Here is a 20,801-nt window from a genome sequence, read left to right on the forward strand (position 1 = left end):
GTCCATCTTGTATTGAGGTGCCCAAAACTGAACACAATCCTCAAGGTGTGGCCTCACCAGTGCCAAGTGCAGGGGTGCAACCACCTCCCTACTCCTTCTGGTACCACTATTGCTGATCCAAGCCAGTGTGCCATTGGCTGGTGGCTTTGCCACCTGAGCATACTGCTGGCTCGTGTTTAGCCATTTGTTGATTAGAACCCCACCCAAGTCTCATTCTGATGGACAGCTTTCCAGCCATACTTTCCCAAGCCTTTAGAGCTGCATGGAGTTCTTGTGGCTCAGTTCCAGAACTTGGCACTTAGCCTCATTGAAGTACACACCACTGACCTTGGCCAAGTAATCCAATCAGTCTGTGTCTCTCTGTAGAGCCTCCCTACCCTCAAGCAGATTCAGATTTTTATTAAACTCTTAGACTATTTCTTACATTTATTTACTCATGTGCTTTTTAAATCAGTTTATGGAGTTTGCTCATTTAATTTGGTGAATTATTTTATGTAAAACTAGACTTAGTTCATCTCTGGCTTCATCTGTTCAGCACAATTTATTCTGCAGTTACATAGATAAATTTTTGTCCTAAAATACTCAATGTTATTGCAGATATGGCTTTATTTTTACACTAGCATGGTCAACATCATCAATACAATTCATTAATGATTATTGATATCAATACATTTCTTATAAGTAATTTCCAAGGAATGTTTTGGTAATATTATGCAGCATACTTGTTGAAAAATGCAACAAAAACTAGGTTTTTAAGATGCAATGCCCAGTGAAGATATATTGGGCAATTATTCCATTAGAAAGAGGAAAAATTAGGTGAAAAGGGATAATAATTTCTGAGCTATCCACAGTTTTACTATAATACATTATAGTTATAATATAAATTTGTAATTGTGATAGAAGTGTAGCAAATGAAGCATTGAATTATAATGTTTTGCCTAAGTGTCAAAGCAGCATAATCAGGGAGATTTAAGCAAACCAATTATAAATGCCATTATAAAACAAATCTGTCCAAAACACAGGTAGATGTTCAACTAATAATAAGATCTAAAAAAATCCATGAATGGTGAATTTTCTGAATTTAGCCAGTCACTGGACAATAGGAAGTTTAGATTGTCCAAGTTTAGATTGGACAATAGGAAGAAGTTCTTTACTGTGAGGGTGGTGGAACACTGGGGACAAGTTGCTCGTAGAGGTGGTGGATACCCCATGCCTGGAGACATTCAAGGTCAGGCTTGACAGGGCTCTGAGCAACCTGATCTAGTTGGGGATGTCCCTGCTCACTGCAGGGGTGGTGGACTACATGACCTCTAGAGGTCCCTTCCAATGCAGTACAGTCTGTGATTCTGTGGTTCCAAACCATGACTATGGAATGAATAGTCAGTTGAAATAATTATCTGCACCAAATTTACTTGTTTTTGAACAGACACCAGTAATATTTAAAACTGTTGTGTTGGAATTACTGCTTTACCTGTATTTTAATCATATATGAAACAGAGAAAAAAAAAGTAAATTTCTACTGCAAAATATATGAAAACATAGCAGTAAAAAACGAAGCTTTTTTTAAAAAGCTACTCAGTTGTCTTTGCAGAATAATTATGGTGCTTGTATCCAAGTACAAGCTTTAAATGAAAAGATGGCTTCTGATACACTGGATTCGTATTAAATGCAGATTATTAGAGGAGTTAATTTTAACTGCTTTGATGTAGAAAAAATCACTTCTGCACATTGGAAGCTGCTTCCAGTTCTGCCCTTGTAGACAGATGTGAACTTTCCACTTCATTGCCTGGAGATGCTTTTTTTTTGAAGAGAGCTCCATAAATGGTTCATTTTACAAGCACACTGTGTATTATTCCACTTTCAAAGGCTTGGGAATTGATAACATAGATTATAACACAGAGATGATCATTTGTGTTATGTTTTAGAATGAAATTTGAGTTGCCTGCGCCATACATCTGGAGATATGATCTCTGTAATACACTCTTCATGCTTTTATGTCTGCAGCTCTCTGTAACCCATGTTTACAAAGGCTTTTGCTGCCCGTGGCTATTTAAAATTTCTACCAACACACAGAATAACTCATTTTTATTGTATTGAGGCAGATGTCTATTCTCTAAAAATGTTTGAAAACTGACTAATGTGATATGTGGATTTTTTTAAATTAAAAAAGTTAGACTATAAATGATAATTCTTAATTTAAACTAAGCAGTTGAATAAAAATAAGTTGTTTTTTTCTCCAAAAATATCTTTCCTTAAAAAAACTCACCAAATATGTAAAGCAATTATATCCTGGTTTTATACATTACACATTAGAAATATAGAACCACAGCATGGCTTAGGTTGGAAGGGACCTCAGAGATCATCTACTTCAACCTCCCTGCCTTGGGCAGGGACACCTCTCAACTAGACTTGGCTGCTCAAGACCTCATCCAACCTGGCCTTGAATGCTCCCAGGGAGGAGGTATCCTGGGCAACTTATTCCAGAGCCTCACCACCCTTGTATTGAAGAACTTCTTCCTAAGATCCAGTCTAAACTTACTCTCCCTCAGTTTAAAACCAAGTTGTTCAGGTGCCACAAAGCCCAAAACTAAACAATTGCTTGGAACAATTATTTGACTTTTCATCAAACAGCTAAGAGTTGTTGACTTTTGTAATTTTAATTTCCGGAAGTTCCTTCTTGTCTTAATAGGGAACCTACAATTAAGTAGAAGCTAATGTTAGTATCACTCATCCTGGAAGATTGCATCGTGTTAACTTGCCTATGATGTAAACAGGTTCTTTGAAAGGGGGCTGGAACACCTCTGCTATGAGAACTGCTTGAGGGAGCTGGGGTTGTTCATCCTGCAGAAGAGAAGGCTCTGGGGAGACCTAATATCAGCCTTCCAGTACCTGAAGGTGCTTACAAGAAGACTGCAGAGGGACTGCATTAAAAAGAGTGTATCCAGCAGACTGAGGGAGGTTCTCCTCCCTCTACTCTGCCCTAGTGAAGTCCCACCTGGAATATTGCATCAAGTTCTGGGCTCCCCAGTTCAAGAAGGACAGGGATCTAGAGAGAGTCCAATGGAGGGCTACAAAGATGATTAAGGGACTGGAGCATGTGCCTTATGAGGAAAGGGGCTCAAAGGGGGAATCTAATGAATGTATATAAATATATGAGGGCTGGATGTCAAGAAGGAAGGGACAGGCTCTTCTCACTTGCTCCCCATGATAGGACAAGGGGCAATGGATGTAAACTACAGCACAGAAGGTTCCACCTCAACATGAGGAAGGACTTCTCAGCTGTAAAGGTCACAGAGCACTGGAACAGGCTGCCCAGAGACGTTGTGGAGTCTCCTTCTCTGGAGACTTTTAAGACCTGTCTGGATGTGTTCCTGTGTGACCTGTGCTAGATTCTATGGTCCTGCTCTGGCAAGGGGGTTGGAGTTAAAGATCTCCAGAGGTCCCTTCCCACCCCTAATATCCTGTGATCCTCTGATCCTGTGACTGTTTACAAAGGCCTGTAGTGATGGGATGAGGGGCAATGGTTTGAAATAAGAGAAGAGGATTGGATGTGAGGTACAAGTTCTTTACCATGAGGGTGGTGGAAGAATGCAATATGTTGCCCAGGGAGGTGGTTAAGGCCCCATCTCTAGAGATATTCAAGGCCAGGCTCAAAAAGTTTCTAAGCAACCTGATCTAGTGGAGGATGTCCCTGTACAACATATATTTATAGTTTGGCTACATGATATAGGAAAGTGTTGGCAGTGTTGGCCTTGTTTCACATACATTTGAGTTTTGCAGAAGTTCCTTCCATGTTTAACATGTTTTAGCTTTAATATAATAAACATAATTAAAAACGTATATTTTCACTAGGGTCAGGCTATTTTGTCTTTTTTGTATCATCTAAATGTCTACATGTAAGAAATTTTCTACATGTAATTATTGGAACAATTAATTTTGGTGATGAGAATTTCATCCCCATTAATTTGCATATCTTTCTAAGAGAAATACTGAAATACTAATAATAGAAACCTCTTGGTGAAACTAAATGGATTTGGGCAATAAAGGATCAATTCTTTTAATAAAGGCCCCTTCTAGCTATAAGAAACTATGAGTATACTGCGTTTGGTTTCCTGCAGAATTCTGTGTACATGTGTAAATGTCTGAATCACACAAGCATGTATGAGTGTAAGATTATTGATTTGCCCTTTTCATGAAAAAATTAATATCTTAGAGCAATTGGCTGAGGATGTGAGGAGGGATCCTCTGTTTTCTCATCAAGGAGAAATTCTAAATCGTCTTAACTAGCTGAGTAACTGTAATTAGTATCAAAGCTGAGCTAACATAGTTGCTTTGAGAGGATTCTTTATTACTCTGGTCATAGCAGAGTGTGGTGAAACAGCAGCTAAAGATTGTCAGGAGATCATTTCATGGTCACTTTATTTTTTTGCTCTCTGTGTAGATACATTTCCTGTGTTATAATCATTAAAACAATACCCTGTGTATTTTAAATCATGTGAAAAATTGAATTTTGTGAGGTTCAAACAAATAATCTGCCAAGTTACTAATACAGAATTCCAGGAGATTGGAAACAATTGGTGTTTTTTGTTTAGAAGTAGTTGTGGAGTTTTGGTAAAAACTATGTAGTCTTATAGAAGCAAATATATCATCATAAAATAAAAATAATTTATTAAGGACCATTCTATGAATGTCCTTTTGACCCTGTGGGTGATCTAGTTTGAGGTTTTACCCTGACAAAGAAACTTCAGCGTAAGGTGACAACATAATACATGTGTTTATTACAAAGCAAGTCCATTGGGGAAACTGAGTACTCTTAAGCAATATTACTTACCTCCAAGGAGCTAGTCCTGATCAATAGCATTGAGATAGAAAAATTAAAAGCCCTCATTTCACTGACTTTATTCATAGAATCATTCAGGTTGGAAAAGACCCTTGAGATCATCAGGCCCAACCATTAACCCAACTCTACCAGGTTCACCACTAAACTATATCACTAAGTCCCACATCTAAGTGACCTTTAAACACATCCAGGGAGGGTGACTCAACCACCTCCCTGGGCAGCCTGTTCCAATGCCTGACCACTCTTTCAGTGAAAAAAATGTTTCCTAATATCTAGCCTAAAGGTACCCTGGTGCAGCTTGAGGCTGTTCCCTCTTGTTCTATTACTAATGATGCATGAGAAGAGATCAGCATCTACCTCTCTCTCTCTATTTGTCCTGTCAGGTAGTTGTAGAGGGTTAGCCTCCTCTTCCTCAAACTAAATAGTCCCAGTTTCCTCAGCAGCACTTCATCAAACTCATTCTCTAGGCCCTTCACCAGCTTAGTTGCTCGTCTTTGCACCTGCCCCAGCATCTCAGTGTCTTTCTTGCTTTGTTTTGTTTTTCTTTTGTTTGTTTGTTTGTGATTTTTTGTTGTTTGGGGGTTTTGTTGTTGTTGTTGTTTTCCTAGCAGTTAAACCCTGTCTTTTCCTCTTAAACTTAATATTTATATTGAGAGTTGGCAGTCCGTTTGTTTTAAGGAGGCTTACATGGATTTTGATTATTTGGTATTTGTGTAATTTTACTCATAACATCTCTTGAAAGCAAACTCAAGCTTATTAGGTATGATTGCTGAATTACATTGCATTTATTTGCACATTAAATCCTAAGAAAAGATCTGCTTTAAATCATACTGTAACATCACAGTATGTTGTGCTTTTAAACAGATTGCAAGCATGATACTGTAAGAAATACTGAGAAGAAATTTTAATGAATATTTTCTGAAGTTTTCCAAGAAAAATGTATTTTTAATTCTCCATGTATACAGTTGCCAAATTATGGAAGTACATAGCATGCACTCCTTTCTTGAGTTGCAAGGTTTGACAGGATTTTCTTGCTGACTTCATGGCACATGTTTTTGTAAGACAACCTTTCCTGTATTTCCTTCTGTGTCAGGGCAAAATTGTAAATAGGAAAGCATAAGTGAGATCAATGAGAAGGACATGCAGAAAAGATTAGTAGTAGTTAAACCAAGTCCAGAACAGTCTTCTTGAGACATAATCAGCATATATCTCAAAATAATCAGGAGCTAAGATACTGAAATCTTTTTGTTTTCCCCTTTCCCTCCTGCATCTCATCTGTCCCTCTGCCTTTCCCTGGACTTTGGACTGTGTTGTCTTGAAGCCTGGGAATTTGCCTCTTATCAGTGATAGTGGCCACACCTAATGATAAGATAGTCTGACCCATATGTTGCCAAATCAACCACTGTTTTTGTAGGAGATGGCAGATATATTTTTGTGCTTCTGTGCTCTGCCATCTCTTCACACTGTCCTCATCACTATCTTAAAGCAGGGAGGTCATTTTGGGTGTTTAGGAGAGATGTCCATTGAAAGGAGCTGAAGAAGTTGTGAAAGGTGTATGTGCTTCCCAGCATGTACCATACCACACTAAGTCATGGGCATTCTGCACAGATTTAAGATCTATTTCCTATGTTTACTTTCTTATCTCTTTACTGCCATGGAAGCTGCTAGTGTATCAGGAAATGGTTCTATGTAGCCTACTTCTTGTATCTGGAGTTAAAGATCAATAGAATTTTCCAAAGACAGATAATTGATCTTCTTTCACTTTATGCTGGATGTTTGTTCTCTCCCTTGACATTAGTCTGTTTCCTTGACTTTTCTTTATAGATACCTTAGTCAGTCCAGTAATGGTGTTCATAGATGGAGATAAGGTCCCATACCCTGGTGAATGAATTAGAGTAGACAGGGTGAAAACTTTATCTCCTTGGCAAAGTATTAAAATTTAGGTGAGATGAGACTGGATGGATCTAGGAGTACAAAAAACCCAACTAACCAACCAAAAAAAAACCCAAAAAACAAACCCCAAACCAACAACAACAACCAAAACCACCAAAACAAAAAAACAAAAAACCCCAACCAAACAAAATCCCTTCTATTCTTGATATTTTAGACATTAACTATTCAAAGTCTTGCTTCTTCCATTGGAGTGAGGCAGAGGGAAGTTTAATCTTGGTTTGGATTTTGCCTCTTTAAAGAATTGTGCCTGATCCAAGATGCAGTCACACCTAGCTGCTGCTAATGGTTCTGGAGGTGTCAAAACTGTACCTCAGAGGTAATGGGCATTCCCATGTTCACATAGGAAGTTGCATCTACACATTAGAAGGAACTTCTTTACTTTGAGGGTGGGATTGGAGTGGAACAACCTTCCCAGAGAGATAGCAAAGTCACCATCTGGAGATTTTCAAGGTTCACCTGGACTTGTTCCTATGTGATCTGCTTTAGGTGATCCTTCAGGGGAGTTTGACTTGATAATCTCCAGAGGTTCCTTCCAACACCTACCACTCTGTGATTCTGTGCAACTATTTCTATCCTCCTCCACAGTATTTCACATGAAGTGTAGGTCACCCACTTCCAACTATATGAACTAGCATGCAGCTCCCTCTTCATCAAAAGAACTATTCACACTGTAATAGATTAAATATGAGCAAAAGGCAGACACATTTCAGTCTGTGTTAGCAGAGATTTTTGGTTTTTGCAAAGCATATTGTCTAAATGAAACTGCATATGTTTTAGGATTAATTGGTTTCCAAGAGCAAACAAAATGCAAAATGACTTTCTGGAATAGTCATGCATATAAGTTGTCTCTGCTCTGCATTTCTATTGGGGATGAGCAAAATAAAAAGGATTTCACAGACAATGGTGGAGCTCTTTATTAGTATGTTCCATTAAAGTTCTATTACAGAGGTTGAATTTGTAGTTTATCATCAAATATATATTCTGTGATGTAATAAAGATCCACTGAATACCAGGAATTCTGAAACAGTAAAAATATTTCTCCTTTTTTTACTCCAAAATTCACCTCATCTGGTTCCATAGCTCAGCCCTAGTTTTTGAACAAAACCAGTTTTCTCTAGACTCTCCTTAAAAGGTCAGCATTGAACAGAAGGCTGAATAGATAGCAAACTCTTCAGGGGATGGAATTGTTTGTTGTTTCAGTGCCATCCATGACCCTAGATGTTATGTCAGTTCAAAACAAATAATAGCAGTGAGGGGAAGGGAACACTCACTCTCTGCTGACTGGTTTTGTGGGCTATAGTGATTCAGCTGCTAGAAGGCACAGAAAACTCTTGAGGCTGTTATAATAAAGGGTACAAAGGAACATACTAAGACTACTCAGCATCTACAGATAATCATGAAAAGGATTACAATATCCTAATATTTTTAAAGCAGAGTCAACTAGTTTGGAAACAGCCAGTTATTAAAAGCTGTCTTTACAATAAAATTACTACTTCAGACAGTAACACAACCATGCATTTCTTTGGTCTATACTGTCAAAGCAAATTAAGAATAATATAAATAGTGGTCATATACCATTATTAATTAATAAATGAGAGCATGCTCATTTGTCATGGATACAAGTAAATTGAAATTGCTTTAGTCATCTAATTGTTAATCTCCTTTAAAGAACCTATGGGAGAGAATGTCATTGCAACAATTGTTACCTGGCTATGATTGCCAGATATATGCTGAAATATATTTATGAATGTAATTATTGCCTTCTTATCTTGCAAGTAAACACTTAATCAGCAGTGTCTTTTTTGAGTGGAAAGTGAGATATTGTAATCACATTGAAAACATGCTGGGACAGACTTTGTGGATTGAAAAAGTGCTTAATATAAGCAGGTAATATAACTCATGACTAAAATAACTGTGTAAGGACAGTCCCTTCCAACCTAAGCTAATCTATGAATCATGAACACCTGTGACTACCAGTGTAACTAGGGAAGATGCATAGTGTCCTGCCAGAGGAAGAAACCTCTTACCTTTTATGGAGTTCATCACTGCAAAAGAAGGGTTCACTGACTTGGGGTAATAGGGATGGGGTTTTTCTTTAACTAGAGGACAGCAGTTAACTGCAGAAGCACTCTGAAAAAACTTTGAGTATTACACTTTAATAGAAAACCTAATACTCAAACCTAAATGCCACTCCATATATCTAATTCCTCAGGTGTTCAAATTTGAAATACAAAAATAAATAGATGTTAATATGTATTCTAAAACGAAGACATAATATAAACTCAAGGAAGCTTGTATGAAAAGGTAAAAACATAAGTTATGGTCATAAGGTAGATATTATCCATTGGAACTAAAGAAATCAACAGTAGGATATGTGTTTTAATAACTCTTTGATAGGGTGGGAAGATCAAGACAGCATTTATTACAGGGGAGACCTTTTAACTTTCCCTTGATAAACCATTGACTGTTAACAGGCTTTCCTAAATTCAATTTAGTATAGTCACTAATTAAAACATTCAACCCATAAGCTTGCAGGGTTGTTCTGTGAATTAGAGGTTAGTACTGCAAATTTAGATTGTGATAGCACCTGGAGACCTCTGAATGTTATCATATATGAGTATGATATATAATTGTTTAAAGGAGCTACACTCTGAGTCTTTTCATTGCACGGTTGTGGAAAAAAGAAAATTATTCCATCTCTGATTACGTTTGTGGATTTTCATTGTAATCTAAGTTTTCTCAAAGTGTACATACATTTCAATCATCCCAATTCCACTGAAATACTTGAGGCCTCTTCCATTAACTTCTTTGCCCTTAGGGTGATTCTGATATCTACTTTATATATAAACACTATACTCATAAAAATCCCATTAGCTGTGAAATTTAGTTACTAAAATAAAAATCCCCAAACAAGAGAGCAGTTGCTAAAAAGATGCAGAATTTGAGCTTTTTCTGAAGATGGTGAGATGTATCTTGAAGTAAAGGCATTCACATTTCAGAACTTTCATTACTTGAGGAAGTAGATCATGTTGTGTTGTCATATTCTGTATTTCATCTGTTCATAATTGAGTGGAATATTCATCAGTCTCAACCCTATTAAAACTAAGGAGCAGATAATTGCTGGCACATGAGAGGAACACCATTTCATCTGTGCTATTCTGCTAATCTGCTGTAATATTTACAACTCCTTTCCTTTAGCACTTGGTGTGGGAGAAAAAGAAGAGATCACTAGAGACAGCAAAGTAGCTGATGAGGTTCCATGACTGTTTTCAGTTTTTGGTCTGGGGCCAAACCAAAATTTTAGGAAATTAGGAAGAACTTGCTTTATCACTCTATAAAAGGGAACTTTTTATTTAATATTCTAGTTTTTGAAGCATCCTTACTGAATAAAATGCTACAGTTTCTGTTGCCAGGATGTTTTTAACACATTCACAGAATCACATTTTGGTTGCAGTTGAAAGGGACTTGTGGAGATTGTTAGGCTTTGTTTGACAGGATAATAACAAGGTAGAGAAGAATTTCTTGGGATGTACCAACACTTTAGAAATATAGGTAAACTGTCAGACACATTTTAGAACTCTTACACTGTTGTTATCAGTCCAGCATCAGCTGGGGTTGTTCAGCCTGGAGGAGAAAAGGCTCCAAGAAGACCTAATAGCAGCTTTCCAGTACCTGAAGAAGGCTGAGATTCTGTTTACAAAGGCCTGTAGTGATAGGACAAGGGACAATGGTTTGAAATCTGAGAAGAGGAGATTTAGATTGGATGTTAGGAACACTGGAATGGTTTGCCCAGGGAGGTGGTTGAGGCCTCATCCCTTGTCAGGCTTGACAAGGTTCTGAGCAACCTGGTCTAGTAGAAGATGTCCTTCCTCAATGTAGAGAGGTTGGACTAGATGACCTTTGGAGGTCCATTCCAGCCCAAACCATTCTATGATTCTAGGGAATTCTCCTCTTCCTTAGGACTTACAGTGATTCAAATACATCTTGTTTTTCTGGAAAAAATTACATAAGAAAGACAGTTAAAACTAACTTCTTTTCTTTTAGGGAATGAGTAAAATATAACTTAATTCTCTTGCAAATATTTCTTTAGAGGTGTTTATCTGTATTTTTTAACTAGTTTCCTCCATTTCTACAGGCCACAACATTTTTTTTCCTCAGAAACAATATTGAAAGCTATAAGTATGTTGTGAATTGTCCTTTATAAACTTAAAATAGAAGTGCTACACCAGGAAACGAAATTTGCCCACAGAATATCATCGTATTAATATTATCAAGAATCTCTAAGTGATGAAATATACTAGATAATATTTATCAGAAATAGATCACAGAAAAGAGATCCGTTTTTGTAGTACCCTTGATCCTTTTTTCAGAAAGATTGTAAAGACCACTACAGATATTTGACCAAATGATTAAAGTAGATCAATTTTTAAATTAAATTTATTAGAGGACCCAAAAGCTTTTAAACCCACTAAAAAGGGAGTAGTTTTTGCCTTCTCCAATCAACCTTAAAAATACTCCTTTCACAATGCAAGCAGAAATAATATTATCTGTGCTAATATAGCTTCTGTTGGTATAAGAGCGTGGGAATAACCCAATATTAAACGTTATTAAGCTTCTCAGAGTCTAGCCTTAACCATCCTTAATTTCAGTTAAAAAAAAAAAATAAAAAAAAGCTTCTACCTTGAAATAATCCATGGTTCAGGAGTTTGCTCAAGTTCACATAGTTTAAAAGAACATTACTTTATATACTAAATGCATGTTCTTCCCACATCTGTTTGTGACATAATTTCTATTTATTTCCTTATAAGTTTCTAGGGTCTCTATGTTTATTTCTATTCTACACATCTACCTTTAGCTTTTATTACTTCTTCTAGCTCTGATGGTCATGTAGATCCCATTTAATATCTCCTCATCTCCAGCCTACTCACTCCTTATACACTTATTCCTTCTCAGAATCATCGAGTCACTTCCCTTCCCTCATTTAAATCCTTCAGACTCATTTCTTTGAACCACTCATAATAACTTTAGCAACTTTAGTAACAGTATTATTTTAAAACTAAAATAGTTACTCGGCCACTGTTTTCTCTCAGGTTTGCTCATTGTTGCTGTTCAATATCTTTTCCCTTCAAGTTAAGGACTGTGCTTTATGCTGAGCATATAGTAGAACAAGACTGTAATAAACTAAATTAATGCCAATTAACTTGAACAAAAGAAGGTGATGTTGAGCAAATTTGCGATCTGCACTAAATCTTTTCAAGAGATGAAGTCTCACTCTTGCCTTCTTGCCACAGAGATGCATGTGAGGCTAGTGAAACAACCTCAAGCGGTTAACGTATGCAGATATTAATGAAACTGACCATTGTCCTCTTGGACTTTTGTTATACCTGCATCTATTTACTGCTTTATTTTTTTAGTGTTGCTTTACAAGTATGGCAAATACATTTCCCAAGCTATGGTTTCAAATTCCAATCTAAGTTTTTATAATCATGTGGATATTTGATCACAAAAGAGCCTACAAAAATCTTCTTATATCACTAGCCCTCTAGCTCCTCATTTTCCGTCAGAATGGATCGCTGTAAAATCACATTTTGTACCATGAAGTCATATGCCTCAGTTTTAGACTTGTCTTTTCCTCAGTTAACCTCATGCCCTGAAAGCATGCTTTTCCCTAACATTATCTTTTCAGTTAGCCTGTCAACCCAAATTTATTAGGTCTTGGGAAATGGACATCATCTTCTTTCAGCAATCTTCACTAGATAAATCTTCTTAGTTCTTTACAGAATTCTTCACACTGTTTGATTCATGAATTGGCAGTAGGCATTATAATTGGCATCACAACTGATGGTAGCGTGCTTTGAAATTCTGTGTCCATGGCTCTCTCTTTGTATTTTCAGCAATCCTTATGACCCCATATTGCTGGACAGAACAAAGTAATTGTGTCAAAATGTTCTCCTTCTTCAGTTTCAGAATAAGCAAATGACACCATGAAAAGGGCATACATTTAATATTCATTGTAAATCTCTATTTTTCAGCTGTCATGCAAGAGCTCAAGTACCACTGTTCCTTTGCTCTTTTATTTGCATACCACAATGTCAGATAATTGCAAGCTGAAAATAATGGGTAACTATTCCATCTCTCTGCCAGTCAGCGACTTTTTATTGCAGTATGGTGATAAATTCATTAATTACTCTTGGCAAATGCTAACTGGTAAACTGGAGTTTTTCTATAACTGAAAGTAACTCAAAATGCTTATATATATAAGTAAACTTATATATAAGTATGCTTATATATATGTAAAATACATATATCTATTTATATGAAGGTAAAACAATCTTTCCATAAAACACCTCTAAGTTACTTCAGAAGGCAAATGGTTTAGTTTTGTTTAGATACCTTTGTCATGGTCAGATCATATCTTTATCCTTTCATAATTCTTCCTCCTCACTACTCTCAGTAAAAACAAAATCATAAGACCAACACAGGAATAGAAAAAACATTAAGAAATAAGCCTCTGAAAAAATAATATCCTTCTGATTTTGCTATCTAAAACAATCACATTGCAAAGCAGATTATTTAGCAAATCATATGGTAATTCTAAAACCTGAATATTTCTATGAAAAGAAAAGCATGCTTTTTCTCCCTAATTACCTCAAACAAAACAGAGAGAAGACCAAGGAAACAGACTCTAAAATATTTTTCTTGTAACTCAAATTTGCCATCTTCATTTTTGCTAAGTATAGATTTGAATGTCTTAAAAACATATTTAGCATGCATTTTAAAATGAGACAGTTCTGGTATAAATACTAATACAACCTACTTATTCTGAGATCCTAAGACAGCTTTATCTTGGATACCTATTTTTAATTTAATTTTTAGGGGGTTTTTGTTTGTTTGTTTGTTTTCCATAAGCTTGTACAGCATGCCTTCAAGATCTTATATGAATAAACCCCTCAATGAAATAACAGAAAACATATCCAAACAAAATATCCAGCAAATAAAAATAATCTGATGAGCATAGGAAACTATCTTGAAGATCAGCAAAAGCAATGATGAGGAAAGACTTCACAAAAATTCAGCTATGTCAAAGCTGCTACAGAAAATATTAAAAAGTAACAAAATAATTGGTATCCCTGTGGAGAAAGAGATATCCACAGTGCAGTTGAGATTGCATCAGAGATAAAATCATGGTGTCCATAATGTGCTTCAGCCTCAAATTTTTATAATGGTGAGATTGAACAGAAACAAATGTCAACAGCAAATGACCACAGAAGAGAAATCACCATACTGAGTGGGGGAATGCATGATTATAGTCTAATCTGATTCAGTCAATAAATTGTATTTATTTGGATTATATCACCAAATACTTCATTTCTAAAGATACAAAAAGTTATAGTGTTGTGGACATACCTACTGTGCACAGAAAATTTACAAAAAATTATTATGGTCTTGGAAGTGTCCTTGTTGGAATGCGAGAGCCGAGCACTTAAGCTCCATCATTGGAGATTAATAGAGAGATGCCTCACTTCTGGTTAACTATCTTGAAAATCCATTTGTGGTCCTATCACGACCAACTCTTCTCAGACTGTGAGAAAGAAGCCTCTCAATTACAATATGCTGGCATCACCAAGTGTTAAGTACTCTTGTCAGGAAAACCTGCCAGTGCATTTGTTGAAATTAGGCCCCTCTTTACAATGGAAATGGCAAGTTACATGGAGTCAGAAGGGGAACAGTGTCCCCTGTCATTGGGCATTCTTTGCTGACAGTCTCTGTTCTGTTCCAGTCTCTGCTTTTGGTGTTACCTCATATTATCACTCTATTGCTTGTTACTACAAAATGCATGAATGTTTGTTGGGTTGCACATTTTCAGGATACCCCTTCTGACTAAATGACACATCTTCTGGGCCACCAATTATATATTGTTGGATGTTCTGAAATCCTTAATGGTACTCAATCAGTTATCCATACTATCCTACTATTATCAGCAGTATATAATTACAATTAGAAAAATTTTGCTCTGCTTTTTGTGTACTTCATGTTCAGTAGGTTACTAAGTTCTCTACATCAGAGAAATGCAGTAAGTGAATTTCTAAGACCTTCATCACTGTAAAAGGAGTTAAAAACAAGCATACAAAGATTTTAATGTACAGCATAGATATTTTATGCTCCAATGAAACTTATTTTGCACTAGTGCAGTAGAGCTTCATTATCAATTTCAGTATCCAGATGTTTCTGAGATTTTTTCTTTCCTTTCACTACTTGTCTGTGTTTAAAATTTTCTTTTGCTATTTTTAAAGGAACTATACCTCAAATCTCACTGGAAACCACCTGTTTACTCCTCTCATGTAGTAGCTAGGCAACTGGCAACGAGATCTTTTGCACAGATATAAACATTTGTCCTTTTCCTGATTTTCTGGAAAGAAGAGTAAAAGGAGACAATGTGCAGTAAGGACTTAGCAGTAAAGAGAGCAAACAAGTGATCTTCCTTTTGGGTTACAGACATATTAAACTTATACACAAAATTCAAGAGAGGAAGGTAACTTCTGAAGAGCCATGAGTCTCAACTGGTCTCCCTGTACTCAGATTTACAAAATTAGAGGGAACTATTGATAGGTTTTACGGGTTTCGGAAAACAAGAGATGTTAGAAATCAATAAGCAAACTTTGTACATAAAGATCATCAATACTTTGGAATAATTTAGCTGTTGTTTGTTTTCACAGTGTATTTTTATATTTGTTCAGCTTGGCTTTCTGGAACTTGTCATGCTTCATTTCTGTTAGAAGGGTGTTATCACAGAATCACACAAACATTCAGATTGGAAAAGACCCTCAGGATCACCAAGTCCAACCAATATAACACTGCTCTACAAGTTTCACCCCTAAACCGTATCCCCAAGCTCCACATCCAAATGACCTTTAAACGCATCCAGGGATGGTGACTCAACCACCTCCCTGGGCAGCCCATTCCAATGCCTGACCACTTTTTCTGTGAAAAAAAATTTCCTTTCAGGTAGTTGTAGAGAAAAATTAGGTCTTCCCTCACCCTCCTTATGGATCTTCCTGCAAGAGCAGGAAGAGCAGTGTGCATAGCTTTGAGATTAGAAGTATTCAGCAGTATCAGTTGAAAATACTGTATGATTTCACTGTTAAGTTAGCAAATAAGTAACTTCATGTGTTTGTTGTATTGCAGGTTCAGGAATGGCTGTGCTTAAACTGCCAGACCCAAAGGGCAATGTCAGGACAACTTGGGGATATGGGCAAGATGCCACTTCCGAAAACAGGTCCTTCACAACCACTATCCAAACCACCTGCTACTCCTCAAAAACAGCCTATGCTTGCTGTCTCACATTCCCCTCAGAAGATTTCCACACCGCCTACTCCAGCAGCAGCAAAACCAAAAGAAGAACCAGGCGTTCAGAAGGAAGTTCCAAAGGGAAGGCTGGAAAAAACATTGTCAGCTGATAAAATACAACAAGGAATTCAAAAAGAAGATGCAAAACTTAAGCAGGGAAAACTTGTCAAGACACCCTCAGCTGATAAAATCCAACGTATTTCTCAGAAGGAAGACTTAAGACTCCAGCAAATAAAACTGACAAAGACAGCCTCATCTGATAAAATTTTGCATGGGGTTCAGAAGGAAGATGCAAAATTTCAAGACACAAAGCTGTCAAAAACTTCCTCAGCTGATAAAATTTTGCATGGAGTTCAGAAAGAAGATATAAAACTTCAGGAGGCAAAATTGGCAAAGGTGCCCTCAGCTGACAAAATTTTACATGGAATTCAGAAAGAAGATTCAAAACTTCAACAGGTAAAAATGGCAAAGGCACTTTCTGCTGACAAAATCCAACCTGCAGATCAGAAGGAAGGTGCACAATTTCAGGAGGTCAAATTGTCAAAGGCAGTTTCAGCTGATAAAATCCAACATGGAATTCATAAAGAAGATTCAGAATTCCAACATGAAAAAGCCATGAAAACTTCGTCAGTGGAGAAAATTCAACAGGAAGCTCAAAAACAAGAATCAAAACTTCAGCAAGGGAAACTGTCCAAGACTCTTTCAGCAGATAAAATTCCTGCAGTAAGTGCAGACCAGAAGAAATCTCTAAGTACGTTAGAAGAAGACAAAAAACTTGTGCTCCCAGAAAAGATCACACCACATTCACAGGACAAAAAAGAACAAGTTATAGCTGAGACTAAAGACCATGTTGCTGAACAGAAAGCAGCAGGTGAAGCACCTGATAAGGGACTGCAAGCTAAGCAGCAAGAGGATATTAAGAAAGAGAGTTTGACAACTGGAATTTCTCAAATGGCCTTGAAAGATGAAAAAGCTCAGGAAGAAGATATTCCTGTTCAAAGAGCACCTTTGCCAGGAACTGACCATGTGGAAACAGTGAAAGAAAAAATAGTAAGTGGCTTTCTTCCTCTCACTCCCCTTCTCCCTTGCTACAATTCATAATCTGATCCTAACAAACCTTCTCCTTTATGTCTTCCTGCTTTTTACTGTTATTTTCTGTATGGGATAATTCTAAATTATTAAAATCAATGACTCCTGTTCAGTGAAAATTTTGATAATTAGTTCAATGTTCTACAGGCAACTTCTCATACTTAGAATCATAGAATGCATTGGGTTGGAAGGGACCTTCAAAGGTCAACTTCTCCAACCCATTTCATGATTTTCAATTTCCAGCAGTAAAACATTTGAAACTAAGGCAAAGTTCCTGTTTAATTACTTTTTCCAGTATTTTTTTATTTATTTACCTGCTTCTGTAGATCTTCCGGATGTTGGAGTTTGATTTTTTTTTTTAATTGGATTGCTTTCATAATTCTTAATCCCAAAAGGGAATAGTCTGTGATGGTAAAGTGTACAGTGTTTTGCAGTACCAAAATACAATGAACATTGGAGGAATACTCTGTGATGCCTGAGCATGGTATATTAAAGTATAGAATCTTTACATCTTTTTACTATTGCATTTGCTTATTTCATGTGGACAAGCACTTTTAGATAGGGTTCTTGTTGGGCTCTCAAGTCAGATGGATTGAGTTTATGACAGTGTCTTAAATAAATACAGTTGCTGGATGTACAGTCCCAACAAGTCACTTTCTAGAATCACAGAGTCATTAGGGTTGGAAAAGACCTTTAAGATCATTGAGTCCAACCATAACCCAACTACCATTACTACTAAGCTATATCCTGAAGCACCACATCTACACGCCTCTTGAACACCTCCAGCTCCTTCAGCCTGTCCTCTCAGGATAGGTGTTCCAGCCTCCTGATCTATTTTCATGGCTCTCCTGAGGACCTGCTTCATCAGGTCCATGCCGTTCCTATGTTGACATCTCTAGAGCTGGACGCAGTACTCCATCTTAGTCATCTTTGAACTCGTAAATTAACATACACATAGTTCAGCTTATCTACGTGAAAACATTACCCTGCTGTAAATCTGACATATATGTACAACACATCAACTATACTATATAAATACTCTTATTACTCTCTTATGTTTACTGAGGAGCTGTGCTTAGGCTGAGTAACCATGTAGAAATTAATATATTTTAAATCAACATAAATATTTTAACACACGCTGTTAATGACAAAACAGAGACCAAGGGGCCAGAAGAAGGAGAAAAAAAGCTTATCTGTAAGCAGTTTTTGTGGACACAAATAAAACATTTCATTTTGATAAAACAAAATTCAGATACAAATTGAACATTTCAGTCAACCAAAGTATTTTTTTCACTCTTTAATATTTTTTTGTACAATGTAGACATCATAGAATCATAGAATGGCTTAGGTTGGAAGAGACCTCAGAGATCATCTACTCCAACCTCCTTGCCTTGGGCAGGGATCCTCTCAACTACATTAAGATGCTCAAGGCCTCATCCAATCTGGCCTTGAACACCCCTAGGGAGGAGGTATCCACAACCTCCCTGAACATCCTGTTCCAGAATCTCAACACTCATACTGAAGAACTTCTTTGTAAAATCCAGTTAAAACTGTTCTCCCTTGTCTTATTGCTAGACACCCTTAAGAAAAGTCCCTCTCTAGTCTTCCTGTAGGATCCCGTCAGGTAATGGAAGGCAGCTCTAAAGTCTCTTCTTTATTTCCTCTGTCAAGAAAACACAAAATACAGTTTCATCTAAAAATCTGATCTTTATGTTAGATTTAAATGTTTGACAATGATAGTGACATTGTGTATGTGTTGACCAATCCTTCAGAAACTGAATTACAAGTCACTTAAAAATAGATATAGCTAATGACAGTATCCTACTTCTCTGGCTACAGGAAATAGGGAGAAAAAGACACAAAGATCAAATATTGTTTATTGTAAGTTACACACATATGATCTCAAAACATGATAACTTTTGCATGATATATCACAGGGCAGACAACTATACATATGCATGATATATCACAGGGCAGACAACTATACATATAAAAATGATAGAAAATAATTTTATATTCTAGTAACCTTAAAAAAAAAACAGTTGGATTTTCTCATCACATTATTTCTAGCAATGAAAGAATTCCCTCCTTATTTTAGATCTTTTTCTTGTCTTTACAAATAGCAGTCTTTCCAATATTCCTATTATTTCTGTTATGCACAGCAGTGATGTTATACCATGCACTGAGGTTCAAAAACAGGGCAGGAAATAGCAACATTTATTGCCATCTTCTCTGTGTGGTCATTGAGTTGGCCCTACACATTAGATTCACAGATAGAGGCACCATTGCAGTTTACAAGGGGAGTGGCCAAAGCTGTTCTATGACCAGTTGTCTACCTATGTCTGAGCTCAACTCTTCAGTTGGCTCCTTCTTTCTTTGCTTCACTAGTTACTGTATCACTTCACCTCCCTATAGACAACCAACATCTGATGGAACCACTTTCACTAGATAGATGCAGTCTGTCTGTCAACTCCTAGGACACTTTATTAGCTTGAGCAATGTCTGGTTCTTTTAACAGCTCATGTACATCAATCACATTGTATTTGCTTAGGTCTGTCTTTATACACATGAACATATTTAAAATAAAACAGATGAAATTTTAGTGAGAAGCATAATATTTCTAGATGGAAAAATCCTTTTAATAAAAAGTGATTAAAAAAAAAAACAGCCCAATAAATCCCCCTCAAACACTTCCTTCTTTAATTAAGGGAACAAAAAATGCAAGTATTAAACCTTAAACTTGTAACTAGGCTTCACTGCTGACATTTTCTGAAGAGTATATATAATATTGTCATTAAGGGCTGGATAGTATCCAAAAGCACATTTTTAAGAATAAAAAGTGCTGAAGTGATGTTGGCTTCCTGAAGTTTTTTGGAGTACTATAGATTTCTCCATACTGAGATATTAATCACAGCTCTATCATTAGAGTTGTTTAAGAAACATTTGTTTCCATGTTTGCATTTTAATTGGAATTGATTTTCCTTTTACAGCAGATATTTGAGCTTATCATGCTAGGTACAAGATTGCTAAGAACAGACGTTGCTTATCTTCAAAGTAATTTCTGATTTTGCAAAGCACATAATAAAATCACACCTGTGAAATGGGAGAAATTAATAAAATATTAATTAGTAGATTACTGTAATATTCAATTAGTGTTTTAATACAGAATTGTGTGCACAGTGATATGTCTATAGACAGGAACTTTAAAAGTAAATTAGGTAATGAAAAAACATGACTAGTTTTTAAAAATAAAATAGCTGACAAATATTTTATTTGTCGTGCATTAGATATCACTTTATTATGAACAGAAATCATCTACTCCAACCTCCTTGCCATGGGAAGGGACACCTCTCAACCAGACTTGGCTGCTCAAGGCCTTATCCAACCTGGCCTTGAATACCCCCAGGGAGGAGGCATCCACAACCTCCCTGGGCAGCCTATTCCAGCATCTCACCACCCTTGCACTGAAGAACTTCCTAAGATCCAATCTAAACCTGCTCTCCTTCAGCTTCAAACCATTCCCCCTTGTGCTATTGCTAGACACTCTTGTGAAAAGTCCTTCACCAACCTT

General features: G+C 36.6%; 1 protein-coding gene across 1 annotated transcript in view; it reads left to right on the forward strand.

The window, feature by feature from the left end:
* PCLO (piccolo presynaptic cytomatrix protein) overlaps window positions 1–20,801 on the forward strand; it is a 310,190-nt gene that overhangs the window by 125,360 nt on the left and 164,029 nt on the right. Inside the window, exons 4-5 of the mRNA XM_054399702.1 lie at window positions 15,980–16,372; window positions 16,448–17,191. Of these exons, the coding sequence (XP_054255677.1) occupies window positions 15,980–16,372; window positions 16,448–17,191 (1,137 nt within the window). The remainder of the gene's footprint in view (window positions 1–15,979; window positions 16,373–16,447; window positions 17,192–20,801) is intronic.

Source organism: Indicator indicator, chromosome 3 (assembly GCF_027791375.1).
Source record: "Indicator indicator isolate 239-I01 chromosome 3, UM_Iind_1.1, whole genome shotgun sequence".
Taxonomy (NCBI): Eukaryota; Metazoa; Chordata; class Aves; order Piciformes; family Indicatoridae; genus Indicator; species Indicator indicator.